The sequence below is a fragment of the Bos grunniens genome, chromosome 4 (assembly GCF_055505025.1).
Source record: "Bos grunniens cultivar Pamir isolate PY7600 chromosome 4, Bosgru_T2T1.0, whole genome shotgun sequence".
In the NCBI taxonomy this organism is placed as follows: domain Eukaryota; kingdom Metazoa; phylum Chordata; class Mammalia; order Artiodactyla; family Bovidae; genus Bos; species Bos grunniens.
The window spans coordinates 8,638,494-8,656,425 of NC_141168.1; the positions used below are offsets into that span (position 1 = coordinate 8,638,494).

The 17,932-nt window shown below is 41.6% G+C and overlaps 1 protein-coding gene across 6 annotated transcripts in view; it reads right to left on the reverse strand.

Annotated features, from left to right (window-relative positions):
• CNTNAP2 (contactin associated protein 2) overlaps window positions 1-17,932 on the reverse strand; it is a 2,322,173-nt gene that overhangs the window by 210,446 nt on the left and 2,093,795 nt on the right. For all 6 annotated transcript variants that reach the window (XM_086398240.1, XM_086398242.1, XM_086398243.1 and 3 more), the window contains one exon: window positions 13,351-13,587. In XM_086398240.1, coding sequence (XP_086254366.1) covers window positions 13,351-13,587 — 237 coding nt within the window. The remainder of the gene's footprint in view (window positions 1-13,350; window positions 13,588-17,932) is intronic.

Consider the following 17,932-nt stretch of genomic DNA (forward strand, 5'->3'; position numbering starts at 1 on the left):
AGGGAAAAATTTTAGATGAGGCTTCTAGGGTCTAGGAGTTCCTTTTTATTTTTTTTGCAACTCTATATTCAAGCAACCAGTGTTATTTTCTAAATACCTCAATAAATCATAACCCCAAGAAGCTGCTTTAGAATCCATTCTTACTTAATCTCAAGTGTATCTGCTGCTTTAACGGTGCTCCAGGTTAAACAATTCATCAAAATTCCATGATGCAGACAGAGATGTAATTAGGGTCGTGGCATGCAAGTGTTGCACTGACTCTGAATGCCATTTTGCAGGCCATGGAGCAGGACTGCTCTGAGGTCTAATGTCTTGTGGGACGTTGTAATCTTTGAGCTCCAGAGAAAGCTTGTCACTGCCCTATAGATGTGGGCGAGCAGTAATGTAAACATGAGGGATATTCAGCTTTCTGCTGCCAGTTAGGGAAAAACTACCCATGTGGACAGAGAAGTTCTGAGCTGGTTTCCTGGTGGCTCTTGAAAGGCAACGTCAACACTTTGCAGTCCTCTCTCTAAAGAGACCCTAAACTGCAGGACCTCTGACTTAGTGATTAATATCCTTCATAATAATTTGCATTTTCATAACATTAATGATTTTCAAAATACTTTCACCTACATCAGTTCATTTGATCCTCACAGTCCTGTGAATAATACATTTTATATAATTAATACAATTTATACAGAAACTGCAAGTCAAGAGAGTCACATGACTGTTCAAACTGTTTTTTTCAATAATGTTGAAATTGAAGGATAATGTTAGAATTCAAGGTATTCTTGCTCCACTGTTCTAAATAGTAATAACTTTCTTCAACTGAGAAAACTCTAAAATGTACAGATTCCTTCTTTTAAAAAACAATATTTTCATTTTGATATTTGGCAAAACTAATACAATTATGTAAAGTTTAAAAATAAAATAAAATAAAAAAAAATATTAGTTTAGAATGATGTTGGCTGCATTGCTGGTCATAAGGAAAGGATTGAAAGGAATAGAAGATATTAAAGAATATTTTGGTGCCTGCAGAGAGAATGATTCATGTAGGAGTTTAAATCAGGGAACCTTCTTTTTTGTTGTTTGTTTGTTTTTAGGGGAACCTTCTTTAAGCTGTACTTAACCCAACTCTTCTGAGAGTAACACAGGAAGTAAAACTGTTCCCTGGAGTGGTACATTTGTAGACATCTAAACTAAGCTCCGTCTAGTCAAGGCTATGGTTTTTCCAGTGGTCATGTATGGATGCGAGAGTTGGACTATGAAGAAAGCTGAGCACCGAAGAATTGATGCTTTTGAACTGTGGTGTTGGAGAAGACTCTTGCGAGTCCCTTGGACTGCAAGGAGATCCAACCAGTCCATTCTAAAGGATACCAGTCCTGGGTGTTCATTGGAAGGACTGATGCTGAGGCTGAAACTCCAATACTTTGGCCACCTCATGCGAAGAGTTGACTCATGGGAAAAGACCCTGATGCTTGGAGGGATTGGGGGCAGGAGGAGAAGGGGATGACAGAGGATGAGATGGCTGGATGGCATCACTGACTCGATGCACATGAGTTTGAGTGAACTCCGGGAGTTGGTGATGGACAGGGAGGCCTGGTGTACTGTGATTCATGGGGTCGCAAAGAGTCGGACACAACTGAGCGAATGAACTGAACTGAAAGGAAGCAAATTCAGGTCAGTTAAGTCTGAATTTTGGGATAGAATATTAAAATAAAATTTGGTCATGTTAAAGTTAATAAAGAGTTCTTAGAAGACCTCTTTCAACAAAAAAGCAGGGATAAGCTGTTATTTACATATCTATTTGTTGATCTACTTTTGAACCGGTATCTTTAAAGTATAAATGTAAAGAGAGAGTGTACCATTCAGTTCAGTTCATTAAGCACATATAAAGTCTTAGGAAGCAGGGCTGAGGGAAAACTCTGGGAGGATGAAAATAAAATTTTGTAAATTTGAAAAAAATCCCCAATTCTTCTTTAATACTTTATACAGCAGTTTTAGATTTACAGCAAAATTGAGAGAAAGATACAGAGGTTTCCCACATGCTCTGTGTCCTCATACATGCACAGCCTTCCCACTGTCAGCGTCCCACACCACATTAGTACAGTTGCTATAGTCACATTGTTGACCTGTCAAGGATGCTGACTCATCAGAGGCGCCCCAAGTCCATGGTTTACACTGCGGCTTACTCTTGGTATTGTGCATTCTCTGGGTTTGGGTAAATGTACAATGATGCCTGGTGGTGGTTTAGCTGCTCAGTTGCATCACACGCGTGCCACTTCATGGGTTTCTCAGGCAAGAACACTGGAGTGGGTTGCCATGCCCTCCTACAGGGGATCTTCCTGACCCAGGGATCAAACCTGTGTCTCCTGGGTCTCCTGCATCGGCAAGCGTATTCTTTACCACTGAACTACCTGAGAAGCCCCAAATAATGATATGTGCCCATCATAATGGGGCTTCTCTGGTGGCTTAGTGGTAAAGAATCCACCTGCAATGCAGGAGGCACAGGAGACACAGGTTTGATCCCTGGGTCAGGAAGATCCCCTGGAGAAGAGAATGGCAACCCACTCCAGTATTCTTGCCTGGAGAATTCCATGGACAGAGGAGCCTGGTGGGCTACAGTCCATGGGATCACAAAGAGTCAGACATGACTGAAGTGACTGAGCATGCGTGCACATACACCCATCATAATAGTATCTGTCTTAGAGAGGAGTTTCACTGCCCTAAAAACCCTTTTGCTTTGCCTCGTCATTGCTCCTTCCTACTTCCAACCACAGGAAACCACTGATGGTTTTACTGTCTATTTTTTTGCCTTTCCCAAAATGCTATATATTTGGAATTATCCAGTTTCATACTGACTTTTTTCACTTAGTAATACACATTGATATTTCCACCATGTCTTTTCATGGTTTGCCAACTCATTTCTTTTAAAATCTGCATAGTATTATTCCATTGCCTGGATGTACAACAGTTCATTCATTCATTCACCTACTGAAGGGCATCATGGTTGTTCCCAAGTTTTGGCAATTATGAATAGTGCTGCGATATATATATCTGTGTACAGGTTTTTGTGTGGACATAAGCTCTCAACTCTTTTGGGTAAATAGCAAGGAGCATGATTGCTGGAATGTATGGTGAGAACATGTTCAGTTGGTAGGAAATTGCCCAACTGTCTTTCAGAGCGCTGTACCATTTTGCCTTCCCACCAGCAATGAATGAGAGTTTCTTTTGCTCCACATTCTTGTCAGCATTTTGGGTTGTCAGTATTCCAGATTTTGGCCATTCTAATAGATGTGTACTGGTATCTTACTGTTGTTTCAATTTGGGTTTCCCTGACTGTATATACTGTGGATCATCTTTTCATATTCTTATTTGCCATTTGTATAACTTGTTTGGTGTGCTCTTTGGCCCATTTAAAAATTGCCCTAGTTTTTTCATGTTAGAAACTAAAGAGAGCAAAACTTCATAAAATATCATTGATTCATGGGAAACAAGTTGAAAAACTGCTAACTGATCTAAATCCTAAAACATCTTGTTCACTGTTAACTTTCCAAAGCAATCTCTTTTTGCAATATTAAAAGCAAATAACTATTTTAAAAATACCGATTATATCAGTTTTTAAAACTTCTAATTTATTTTTCAAGAATAAATCCTTTTTTTAAAATTATGAGTTTAAAAAATTTTGTCTTTAAGTTTCAGTAATGTATCTTTAAATGTTTTTTATTTTTGTTATACTGGAGGTTCATAAGGCTTCTTGAATTTTTAAGCTTGAGATTCATTCATGACAAATTTTTTTAAGAGCCCTCTCCTCTAACCAAACGCCTGTCCCCAGAATTCAGTGCAGCCCAGCATGGTCTGCCCTGCTAACCTTGGGTGGGACAGTAAGAGCAGCTCTGCTGTTAACCCAATGGGCTGGTTCCATGTCCAGGTATCACTCTGCACTTCTGCCTCACTTTCCCATTGTACTGCAGTTGGGTCCACAGCTTCCACTTCATTCCAGGCTTCATCTCATTTATCTCGGTCTCCTCACTGTCAATCCACTGCTTCCCACATAGTAAGCTTACAGTAAATGTCTGTATTTCACTATACTTGTGCCAGGTGCTTATAAGGAAATTAAATTGTTAGTAATGATCAAACTGGAGAAGGAAATGGCACCCCACTCTAGTACTCTTGCCTGGAAAATCCCATGGACAGAGGAGCCTGGTAGGCTGCAGACCATGGGGTCGCAAAGAGTCAGATATGACTGAGCGACTTCACTTTCACTTTTCACTTTCATGCATTGGAGAAGGAAATGGCAACCCACTCCAGTGTTCTTGCCTGGAGAATCCCAGGGACGGGGGAGCCTGGTGGGCTGTCATCTCTGGGGTCGTACAGAGTCGGACACGACTGAAGCGACTTAGCAGCAGCAGCAGCACTGATCAAACCACTTGATCTTACTTCATTCATCCAGAACATAGATATGTTAAATTTTTACTGCCAATGATTCAATTTTACTGAGAATCTTTACCTTACAGAACTTGAATAGTTTAGAAGCCACCTTATATTTCATGAACTCATCACTTAGAAGCCTACCTAGAGGATTATTGTTAGGCTAGGTTAAACACTACACAAAATCTATATCATATGCTCAGACCTCATGAGAATTTGCAGATCATACATTTAAGATGCCAAGCTTAGCTCAGATAGAGTAGTTGACCCTAATAATTTCTGTTTCCTTAGGGTTTGGCCCTCACTGGGGCAAAACAAGCAAAATATCCATTTATCTAAACCATCCACTATTACAGTCAATTGCAATTGATGGAGGTAAAAGTATGTGAATGAGTTCAGAGCCAGGGTGATCTATAAGATGGCAGATTAAACACAGCTCAAGACCCCTCAGGTTTGATCATTTAAGAAAGTGAATTTCCTCTAACCAAGGGATGCCTCGGACGAGCCCTGCTAAGGCCAGAGCTGCCTGCTGGCAATGATGACCATGAAAGAAGGTTGCAAAGAGGAGCCATTGCACACCAGAGGCAGAACTTTATGTCCTGCAGATATAACAAAATACTTAAGGTCAATCAGAATGTTGGTATGGACATGCTTGTAAGGGAAGCAAAAAATGTGAGTAAATTAAAAGCAAACCCTCCAGAAAATTTATGACACTGATAATTTTTAGGTTCATGAAAGAAAAGAAATGGGTAGAGTTTCAGCTGATTTCTAGGAAATGATAGAGTATTATTTTTATAAACTTCATAAATTACTGAATTCTCATTACTGCTGAAGAATGAGGAATAAAAACATTCAACAACACACACAGGAAAATGAAAACTGTTTATCCAAAAAGGTCCAAAACCTGGTGGGTAATAGAAATGGGCACAAACTTAAAGTTATTTATCATTTATGTGAGGCAAAGTCCAAAACTCTGTCCTTTATTACATTTGGTGTTTTACAAAGGGCTTGTTTTTACCACTGACTTTTAAAAAAACCCTTTCTGCAGAAAAGTTAATAGGTCAGGTTTTGCTTTGTATCTGGGACCCCAAAGAAAAGCCCAGGTCAGGGAGAATGCTATTTACCACCATAAAATTTGATAATGAAGTCACCTAAGCTTGAAGGCCATCTCTGTAGCTCTGACCTTTTAGAATCAAGTCAAAAGCATTTCCTTTTATCTCTAAGTATTTACAGGCTTTTGTCCACAAGAATTTTCTTAACTTTTCTTCTTTCTTTTTAAAATCAGATGACTGTATGTTTTTCTGATATTTTTAAGGTCTGAAGATTTAAAAAACATATTAATAGAGGAGAGTTTTCCCTTCTTGAATAACATTCTAAGGGGAAGAGGAAGAGGAAAAAGAATTCTTGTTCCTGTAGGCATGAGTCCAAATCTATAAAATCTCCTGTTCCAACTGGCAATGAAAAAGCAGCCCATGAAAGACATTTCTTCCTGATGGTGTCAACTCTTCTCCAAGCTGGGATCAAGAGTGGGGAGGCCAATCAGAAAAAATGGCTGGTGTTCCCATTGGTGTGTGAGTGCTTAGTCTTGTCTGACTCTGAGACCCCATGGATGGTAGCTCGCCAGGCTCCTCTGTCCATGGGATTCTCCAGCCAAGAATACTGGAGTAGGTTGCCATTTCCTCCTCCTGGGATTGTTGCCATTATCTAGTTTCATATAAAGGTGTGATCCTAAGATGCATTTCTCTTTTCTCTCTCCCCTAATTGTTTTATGATATTTTGAAATGAACCTTCCCTAAAAGGCTTCAAACCCCACTCTACAAGGGCAGCCCATAGATTTCCTCTGCTCTCTGAGCAGTGCCTGGAGCCACCGAGAAGCAGAGTTTGGAAATATTCAAAGTGCATTGGGCAAAGCCACCTCCTCCCGCTTACCAGGAAACACTCCTTTAGGAGGCAAGAAGGAAGATCCTCGTCCCTTACAGGTTGAACTTGGATTTGAGTCTTGGACTTGGACTGGTGGGTACAATTTAATTTCCTTGAACTTGGACTTGAGTCCTCTCAGCAAAATGGAGTCCTGAACTCTTTCAGTGCCTTCATGTCTCCTGATGGGTTTTGATTTAGGAAGGGACCCAGCCATCGCTAAGTGACCTAATTTGGCTCTTAGTGGGGATGGACACCTTATATGAGGAACTGCACTTGTGGGTGTGATCCCTGGGATGCAGAGACTGGGGTGTCCATTCCCATCTCTGCATATTCCTCAGTCCATCAGGGTTTAGGGTCCAGAAGTGATACTTTCAGCTTTAGAAAAATATGACTGTGACCACAATTTAGTAGGGAGCACACTTTATGATACTGCCATTGCTTCTCCGGTAGCTGATGAGACCGAGGATGAGATGGTTGGATGACATCACTGGCTCAATGGACATGGGTTTGGGTGAACTCTGGGAGTTGGTGATGCACAGGGAGGCCTGGCCTGCTGCAGTCCATGGGGTCTCAAAGAGTCAGACACGACTGAGTGGCTGAACTGAACTGAACTGAACTGAATCCAGCACTCAGAGGTAACTGAAACAATGCTAGTTAGGCATCTGATATTTAAAGCTTTTAGGGACAGATGAAAGGATGACATGATTTAAAGTAAAAACAAAAACACAAACAACAAAAAAACAAAGTGCAGAGAATGGACAGGGACACCTGTTGTCTGACTGATGTGTACCAGGTTTTCAGCTCGGAAATTTGTTCACATGATCCCATGTGAGCCTCACGGTGGAATTAAGAATAGATGTTACATACTGCTGAAGATGAGGCCGAGTGGAGTTACACATTTGCTCAAGGTCATGGAACCTGCAGGTGAGGACGCTAGATTCAAACTCACGTCTAATTCCCTCATCCATTCTCTATGTGGGGACTTGAGTTAGCCATAAACAGTCTCTTCTGTATCAGTTACAATGGCAGGACACTCAGGGAGAGCAGGAGGCGGAGCCGGACCACAGGGATGGGGGCGTGCGTTTGTGTGGCTGTAAATGAGGTGATGCTGCATCTGCTGACCCTCCTCCTTCACTCGTGATCACTGCAGTCCTGTTACCTTGGTCCTTCTAAGACTGGACTTTATCTGAGTGACAAACAAATGGATGTTTGAGAAGAAAAGACAACTCCCTAAACTCAGACACTGTTTTCTGAGTATTTAAAGATATGCATTTAAAGACCCTGATGCTGGGAAAGATTGAGGAGAAAAGGACAAGAGGGCGGCAGAGGGTGAGATGGTTAGATAGCATCACCAACTCCATGGATGTGAACTTCAGCAAACTCCAGGAGATAGTGGAGGACAAGGAAGCCTGCCATACTGCAGTCCATGGGGTTGCAAAGAGTCAGACGTGACTTAGCGACTGAACAACAGTGAAGCTTCAGCTGCTGTCCTGGTTTGGCAGAGGAACATGAAAATTTTTACAGGAAAAAAAATGCAGAGAAGTGAATTAGGAGATATTTTTGTGCCTCTTGATGATAAGTTCTTGCTAAACTTGGCTCAGTGAAGGGATCCTAATGAAGAACTCTTTCTGGCAGCCTGGATGATGGCTAATTCTCATCTCCTGCTTTTGTGTACACTAGATTGTCCTGGTTCTGTAGATGTAAACCACTGAAATATTTTGAAAATTTCAGTATAGTCAGACTCAACTGTACGTTCAAAGCGCCTGTTCACTGAATGTTTGTTAAAGAAATAAATCAATAAGTGATTACTGCTTACACCTAAATGTCTGGGTGTAGGGTGGGGGTGAGGGGAGGGAAAGAGGGAGAGAGAGAGAGAAAGAGGTTGTGTTCAGATCTTGTATTCTGTTTCTTCTTATGATAGAATTTGCATCCAAGAATGTGCTGTTTTTTTTTTTTTTTAACCGAATCACCATAACTAAAAAGCTTCAAGACCAGGGGTTCTCTTTTCAGTTTTACATGAAGCTACATGAAGGATCAGGCCTCTCAGGTGGCTCAGCGGTAAAGAATCCACCTGCATTCACGGGTTTGATCCCTGGGCTGGAAGATCCCCTGGAGAAGGAAATGGCAGCCCTCTCCAGTATTCTTGCCTGGGGAATCCCATGGACAGAGGAACCTGGTGGCTACAGTCCATGGGGTCGCAGAGTCGGACAGGACTGAGCGCCTAAACAAACATGAAGGACCATGCCCTGGTGAGAAGCAGTAATACACAGTGATGGTGAAGAACCGGGGCTTTGAGTCAAACTGCCCGCGTATAAATCGCAGTCCTGCTACTTACTGGTATGTGAACCTCAGGCAAGTGACTAATACCCTCTTGTGCCTAAAGTTCCTTCTCTGTAAAATGGGGAAAATAATTATAGTACCAACATAGGGCTGTCATGAGTATTAGGTGATGTTAACATATTTAAAGACCTTGGCACACTGCCTGGCACATAGCAAGTTCTCAATAAATGTCAGCTGTTACCATGGTTAAATACGGAATTAAGATGCACCAAAGGTTTTCATATGCACTTCTGTTGATTTCCTATGATTGCCCTAACAATGGTTCACACCCTGGGTGGCCTGAAACAACAGAAATTTATTCTCTCACAGTTATAGTGGCTCAGAGTAAAAAGCGAGGTGTTATCAGGGCCACACGTCTTCTGAAGGTTCCAGGGGAGGGTCCTTCCTTGCTTTTTCGGGCTTCTGGGGGCCCCCCATGTGTTCCTGGCCCACCCTAGTCCAGGATGACTCCACATTAATTACATCTGTAAGGAGCCTATTTCCAGACAAGGTCACATTCTGAGGTTCCGGGTGGACAAGTGCTTGGCAGAGAGGGACCCTATTCAATCCGTGGTTGTATTCAGCTACAAACATTTAATACAGAAATTGCTGTGGCTGCGATAGGTCTGCTACTTTCCCTCTTGCTTGAAAACCCAGAGAAGACAGAGTTTACTTCTAATCATGTTGTTAATTTCTGGTTAGAAATAAAATTGAGGTTGATAGTCATAAATGTGTTTTGAGGTTTGACTGTCCAAGAAGGAATAGGTCCGTTTAGAGAAGACAACCAGTGGCGTGTCCAGGGGTCCCCAGTGGGGGTCCCCACTAATGCTGGGTATGACAGACCCACAGCCAAGCCTTCCATGTAAGCTGGGTTTGCCCTGCTCCCAGAGGCATCTATGGTCTCAGCCAATGGGCTGCCAAGGAACCGTCCATGGGATGGCGCTGTCTGCGCTGAGTGAAGTGGTGGCTATTGGCTGGGCATTCTAAGAAGAGGGGACATTGCACAGTTATCTGTAGAGACGAGGTGACTGGCTATGAGGTCTAGTTATAGAGTTTTTGGGAGGCCCTCATGCTCTCTGGGCTGCCCTTGTGGTTCAACTGGTAAAGAATCCGCCTGCAATGCAGGAGACCTGGGTTTGATCCCCCGGTTGGGAAGATCCCCTGGAGAAGGGAAAGGCTACCCACTAGTGTTCTGGCCTGGAGAATTCCATGGACTGCATAGTCCATGGGGTCGCAAAGAGTCAGCCACGACTGAGCGACTTTAACTTTCACTCATGCTCTCCCCCAAACCCGAACTTTTCCCCACTCAGCTTTTCTATTTAATGCCTCTTCCCTGGGAGAGCTGACACCTTAAGTGATGATCAAATCTTTAAAGATTCATTTGGAAAAAAAAAAAAAAGGTTTTAGGAGAAGTTTTTGATAAGAGTTCAGAGAAGAGAGAAAGGAGTGTCTGCTATCTACACTGTGCTGGTGGGACAGTGACTGTCAAACCTGCAAAGCAAAGAGCATCATCAGGAGGGACCTGCTAGAGACCCTGTATGCCCCCCTCACCTGGCTGAGTGTGATACAAGTGTTTTTTATTTTCATACAGCTTGGCCCCAACAAGGCACGCCTTCCTTCAGGGCCCATCTGAAAGGTGACTGCTTTGAAGGTTTGTGAAAAAACGGGCTCTGTTGAATGCGTGGAGAGAGGGATTTTTCAAAGGTAATTTAATTATATGCAGTTTTCACCCGAGATGCTCCTCCATTCCAGATAGTGTGATTACATGGTATCATGATTTCTGGTTAATAACTAGATATTTTCTAACCATAGGTAGTTGAGCCTTGAATGCATGGGGTAAGGGCTCTGCTTCTTAGTACTTAGTTCTTCCCCCAAAGAGGCAAAAGTGAGGGAAAAAAGAGGTAATTCATCATTGTATAAAGATTAGAAAATACAGCAAAAAGATAAGAGAAAATAAATATTTGTGTTTTCACCCTCTCCCTGGAATAATGACAGTTAATATTTTGATGGGTTTTCCTGGTGGCTGAGATGGTAAAGCATCTGTCTGCAATGCAGGAGACCCAGGTTTGATTCCTGGGTCAGTAAGATCTCCTGGAGAAGGAAATGGTAACCCGCTCCAGTATTTTTGCCTGAAGAATTCCACAGACAGAGGAGCCTGGTGAGTTACAGTCCATGGGGTCACCAAGAGCTGGACATGACTGAGTGACTAACATAATATTTTGATATGTTTCCTTGTGTGTGTGTGTGTATGTGTGTGTGTTAGATTTTGTATAGACATTTAATCATGTTGTGTGTGATATGTTGAGACCCATTTCATTAACTCAGCAAAATTCTGTGGACCTCTGTCCACATACACAAGGACAGAACTATTCTAGCCGAGGAAGTGAAGTAAAGTGAAAGTTGCTCAGTCATGTCCGACTCTTTGTAACCCCATGGAATTCTCCAGGCCAGAATACTGGAGTGGGTAGCCTTTCCCTTCTCTGGGGGATCTTCCCAACCCAGGGACTGAATCCAGGTCTCCTGCATTGCAGGCGGATTCTTTACAGTTGAGCCACAAGGGAAGCCCAAGAATACTGGAGTGGGTAGCCTATTCCTTCTCCAGGGGATCTTCCCAACCCAGGAATCAAACTGGGGTCTCTTGCATTGCAGGCAGATTCTTTACCAACTGAGCTATCAGAGAAGCCTGAGGAAGCCTGCCTGCAAAAGACTTTCACAAGCTCACTCTTAGGCAGATGACTGTGGTTGCTCTCTCTGGAGGCTGAGTCATGTGGCTGTAGACCCCTGGAGGGTGTGGTCACAGGAGCTGATGCTCTGGGAGGTGAAACCCAGATCAGAGGCACCACCTGGCCGCAGGCCTCGGCTGGAAGACCCCATCTGGGAATGAGCCTGCCTACGTGCAGGTGAAGCTTTTCTGATTCCTCTCAATCAGCACCACCTTCATCCTCCCCAGGTCAAGAGAATACTTGTCTTGACCCAGAAGGATGCCCACAGATACTTTCCAAATACAGTTTGCTGTTTTCAGTCTTTTTTGGTAAAGCCATAAACTGAGTCAAATGTAAACTCACCCTGCTAAACAGGTATTAAGAGAATATTTAGGGATTTTTAATGTAAACCCTTTGAAATAATGTCACTGGGAATTCACAGGCTTTCTTGGACTCCATCTCAAGAACTGGCAAGGCAGAAGGGTATATACTCTCATCTTTCTGTTTGTGAATATTGCCTATTAACCCCCAGAGGTTGTGTGTGAGCTACTGTACTTAACCTAACTCTCCAAAAATAAGGGGCTCATGATTTTCTTTAAATTGGTACTTATGCAGTGGAATCTCTCAGACATTAGCGCTCACTTGATTGCATTCAGACACCACTTTGGCAAGGGAATGACTACATTAAATTAGCATCAAGCACAATGAATGGTAATTGCAAGGCTGTCATTTCTACAAGTGCAAAATTAATGTGTTCTGCAAACCCTTCCCATTGTGTGACACCAGAAAACCATGGAACCATGTTGTTGCAAGTGGGAGAATGCTCTGTAACAGCAGTGCTAATGCGCTGTGGATTATTCAGCAGTGGTGTTCCTTTCCACCTTGGTTGTTGTCTCATGCTCATCCTTCAAGCCCAGTCTGACCGAATTTACATGCTTACATGACAGCACTGTGAGACAGTAGGCTGGATGTACAGAGAGTGTTAGGGAACAATTCCTCCTTCTGTGTGGCATCTTGTGTGAATGATGGCAGCATAAACAACCCTCCATGTATTCATCAGAGTATGAAAAGGCTACTTATGTAAAGCTTCTTATAAAGAGATGCACCAACCATTTACAGAAAACTTTACCCAAACGCTATACATTCATTTAGAAAGAGAAGAGTGAGTTACATGCATTTCAATTGTAGCTTGAGAAGAGGGTCAGCTCTGCCTCTCCCCAGCCCTCTTGCTTACAAGTAGAAAAGAAGCCACAGGCCAGGTGTGTGAATTTCTTCTGGTTATGCAAGATCACCGGGTGTATCCTGAATGACAACAGCCATACACACCAGGTTCTTGGAGTCAGCTGATTGGCTTTGCTGAATTTATTAGGGGTTACTCCTTCAAGACTGAAATAAGGCAGTAACATTGTTAGATGTTACTGCATTATTAGATGTAGTATCTCAGTATTCCTGCACTTTGAGGGGGCTGAGAACCCGCCACTGAGGTGTCCTATAGAAGAGTGATAAAAAATGATTGTGACAAGAATTGAACAGAGGGGCTTTCTTGTGAGTCCAACCTGAATTCATTCTCTTAGCAGCTGGGGGAGAAGTGGACATGAAGAGCACTGGGCAGCACAGATTGAGTCACTGCACGATGTACAGGTCCAAGCGACTGAGAGGGTCAGGAGGCCCATCACGGACCCCTTTCAATGGCTACTTACTTTATTCCTCATTGTTAAGGCATGGCGTGGCTATTTGCTCTGTAATGTTCTAGTCACTTCAAAGTTTGCTTGAATTTAGGGGGAAACTCTGCACCACACTCAAAGCTTTTCTCTTCTTAATGAACAACAAAGATGAAGGGATTGTTTTAGGGGACTTCCTACTTATGATGGGAGAAAAATTCCAAACACTTTACCCTTGGAGTGAAGTACCCGTATGCCAGCTGAAGAGCAATTCAACAGATGATCTGGGCTTCAAAGATATCTAAACGTGGCTCTGGAAACTGGTTCTGACCTACCTTTGTTGCAAAATGTTCCATCATAGGCTGTGTTGGAGCAATCGCAGGAATAGCCATGGTACTTCTCTATGCACTTGCCTCCATTCTCACAGTTGGCTCCGTAGCTGGTGCAGTGCCCTGAGCACCCGGATTTGAAACCAGATGTGACCTTGGCTCTCTCTTCCAAGTCCAGAGTCACCCCATTCATCCTTAGGGAGCGGATACAGCCCAGGAAGCCCTGCTGGCCTCCAGCACCACCTGGAAGACAGAAGGCACGGAGCTCAGACAGAATCACCTCTGCCGCGGCTCCTATTTCATTCCTCATGCCTTGGACCACTGTGGGAGGAGAGAGACTGCCAAGTGCTGCAGGCTCTCTTACTGTCAATAGAAGAGCTTGCAACTTCCCCCCCTTAGGCTATAACGCCTACTTAAAAAAGAGGCTGTCTTGGGAGAAGCAATAAATTTGCTACAGAACTAAAATGCTTGGAGACACACACAAATTTTATAAGCTGTTTTGGAAGTCTAATCTGGTTTCCTTAGGAGAGAAGTTCATACGAATCTCTAAGTTCCTTGGTTTTTAATCTCACGTTGTTATATTCCACAGCACTATCTACTGGAAGAGATATAAAAAGGCAGAGGGATATGAATATATTAGCATAGTTAACAAGTCAATTAGTCAGAAGAAGTAAATCCATTTGGAATGTGGTTGTAAGTCCTGGTTCTTCTTGTCTCAAGAAAAGCTTTGCTTTGAAATTCATGTTAAGGATTCCCAGAGCTCCTTGTCTGGAGTTGTTGGAAATTGGAATTGACGATTTCACACAGAAGTCAACTATACCACATTTATTACCAGGTCAGTTTAGATTTTATTGCCTTTGTTTAAATGCCATTTCAAGACACATAACACAAAAAGCAAGTTCACTGTGATTTTCTAAGTTATGGAGTTAGAGTTTATGAGCATGAAAATATTAAAATATTCTTAACAAATTTCATAGCAGAATTCATTGGAGAATTGTTAATATATCACAAGTGGATTGTGTCTATAATAACCTTTGCTATGATTTTTTAAGCAGCTGGTACAAAAAAAGAGGAACTCAAATTTATAAATGTGCCTGGGTTTTAGACTAACAGCTCTTCTGGAAATTAAATACAATGATAATAGTTAAACTTATTAAAAGAAATCTGATGGGGATTTAGAAAAAAAGAGATATGGTTAATAAAGTGAAAGTTACTCTTTTATTGAGGGCAATGTAGTAGGTATTCTACTAAGCACCTTATGTATGATATTCACCTAAATCTTACAACAACCTGACAAGGTAGGCATTGTTAGTTAGTTAGTTCAGTCACTCAGTCGTGTCCAGTTCTTTGTGACCCCATGAACTGCAGCATGCCAGGCCTCCCTGTCCATCACCAACTGCCGGAGTCTACCCAAACCCATGTCCATTGAGTCGGCGATGCCATCCAACCATCTCATCCTCTGTCGTCCCCTTCTTCTCCTGCATCAGGGTCTTTTCCAATGAGTCAGCTCTTCGCATCAGGTGGCCAAAGTATTGGAGTTTCAGCTTCAACATCAGTCTTTCCAAAGAACACCCAGGACTGATCTCCTTCAGAATGGACTGGTTGGATCTCCTTGCAGTCCAAGGGACTCTCAAGAGTCTTCTCCAACACCACAGTTCAAAAGCATCAATTCTTCAGTGCTCAGCTTTCTTTATAGTCCAATTCTCACATCCATACATTGTTATCTTGCCCTAATTATTTGGATAACAAAACTGAGGTTTAGAGACATGAAGTCCTGTACTTAGGACTCATAACTCTGCAGTGCCAGGGCACTGTCAGCTCTGTCTTATTCTTGAGCTGTGGTTTTAGACTCTGTTCTGTGATGATCGTCTAATACAGAAGATCTTCAGGGTCTGGAGGGCACAGACATACGTGTTTCTGAGGTGTAGATTTAGATGTCTTTAAGACAGCATGGTCAATAGGATTGGCAGACTTTGGGTGAGGTTGCACACTGGAGATGGATTCTGATCACTTATTCCAGTATCTTGAGAAAAAGTGTGCAATTACACGACTCAACAGACAGGGCTTGTGGATCAGAGGCTTTAGTTGCAGAGATGGATCAGCCTTTGTTTATGCCTGTGTATCCTCAGCCGTGAAATGGCATATGACTTGCACTACTATCTTTGTAAACCCAAGCCTTGCAGTTCTCTCATTGGGTAGTACTGAGATTTGAGTGATGATTCTCCAGGGATTATTCCTTCTAATAAAATATTTAAATAGAAGAGGATTAATTGAAGGGAGTCCAATGCCCATTTCAATAGCTGTGGGAGAGTAGATGGCAAAAGAAGTTACTAAAAACAACCACTTTGAAGAATTTCCCATTTTGCAATCTGCTCATCAGCACCTTTGCACACTTCTGGGCTGTGGAGAATTTGGGCCTTAGCTATGATTTGAAGAATTTCAATCCATGAGTCACCATTTGTGTGCTAAAATTTCCATTTGGCATCTATCATTTTATCAGCTATGGCTTTTGTTCTTGCAATAAGGGTTTTTCCAAAGGGTCTTTTGTTCAATAAATGCCTCATCATTTAAATTTTCATCACTACTCAATTAAAATAATTATATCCTGCCAAAATATGCTGAAAATTTTAAATCTGTGTTTTTAGATGTCTGCCTCTCCTTCCCCTGGTTACAAATATAATAGTTTTTCATTGTGGAAACCATAAACACACTGATAAGCAAAATGAAAAAGAGAATCTGTAATGCTACTCAGATAGAATTACCTTCATTCTTAGCAAATAGCTTTTCTCTCTTTTATCTGTGAACATACCTATGTGTAAAAAATAAAACAAAGGAAAAAGCGGGGTATGCACATTGCTTTGAAATTTGCTTTTCTCATTTAACATATCATAAAACACTTCCCCAGCAATAAATATTCAAATAGAACATCTTGTTTAACATCTGCACAGCAGCCCAGCCTGCAAAACACTGTAAGTTATTTTGTCATTCCCCTACCTTTGGGCTTTAAGCAGCGTATTCCAATTTCCACTGTATATGATACTGTAATAAACAGCCTTGTAACAACCTTTTCATGCTGTCCAGTTTTTCCTTAGAATTAATTCTCAGACGTGTAATTGCTGGGTACAAGGGAATATACGTTTTAAAGTCATTTACAATATATTTCCCTCTTAGAAGACTTTATTAATTTGTATTATATTTCACCAGTAGGGTATCAGACCCCTGTCTTCTCCACAACGATTCTAATACTAGACAGAATCTTTTCGAATTTATAGGCTGGAGGGTGGGGAAAGAGTTCATTCTTTTAATTTGCATTGCTTCAATACTGTGAGTTGAATAATTTTTTTTTTTTCTCATTTCTATTTTTTGGTTTCTTCATGACCTTTGTTTTTTGGGGGGAAGTGGAGAAGGGAATAGCAACCCACTCCAATATTCTTGCCAGGAGAATCCTATGGACAGAGGAGCCTGGTGGGCAACAGTCCACGGGATTGCAAAGAATCAGACATGACTGAGAGACTAACACAGTAATACAGGAGAAGATACATTTCTTATTGATTGATAACAATATTTGGGGCTTTAACTTTTTGTAATAAATTTGGCAACTACATCCTTCCAGTTTGCATCTGTTAACTTGTACATAATGTTTCTTTTTCCCTACGAAAGGTTTTGATGTTTATGTAGTCACATCTATCTTATTTTTATGATTTCTGCCTTTGATATTAGACTTATAATAACTTTTTCTAATCCAAAATAATATAATTTTTAAACTATATTTTCTTCTAGAACTTTTATGATTTTACTTCTTTTAACATTTCATTCTTTAATCTATCTGGGATGTACATTAATTTTGAAATAATGCATATTTAAGGGTGTCAGCAATGGTTGAGAGTTTGAAGAGACTTGTTAAAAGACTCTAAATGACAATCTGATAAAAATGGAGATTTAGTAAGTTTCAGTTGTCAGAGAAAGTATGTATAGCTTAATTCATAGTTTAATTGTATCAAAATAAGTATTTAGAGATATGTGTATATGCTTCATTATGTACATAAACAAACTTCATTCAGTGAGAGGATTTAGCCTCTTTGGTTCATTCTGGACCTGTTCTTTCTGAGTTCTTACACCCGCCAGTCTTCCTTCCTGCCTTTGTGTTTGTATGGCTCTCTCCCTATTGACTGCTGACTGTTTTTGGTCAGCTCTGTGGCTTCAATCAAATCTCAGCATCCTTCTCTCAGCATCAGTCTTTACTCTCCATAAAGGAGGCTGCACTGGATGTCTCGGGTCCTTCCAGCTATGAATTACTCTGGTCCATGATGCACAATCTCTCCCTGGAGGCTTGTGTGTCTCCCTCTCTACCTTTCAGCAAATTACTCTCAATTTCTCCTAAATTTCTTTTTGCTTCCTTTTCCCTCTTTGCACTGCTGCCTGACCTTCCCCCTGCTTCTTTCCTTAATTGACCATAGCATACAGCTATAGTCTAATTTGTATTTGTTGCATTGATTAAATAAAGTTTTACAGTATTTTCTTAATTTATAAAGAAGGCAAGTGGAATGCCATTTCCCTCTCTATAAAGGAAAACCAAATAACTTACATT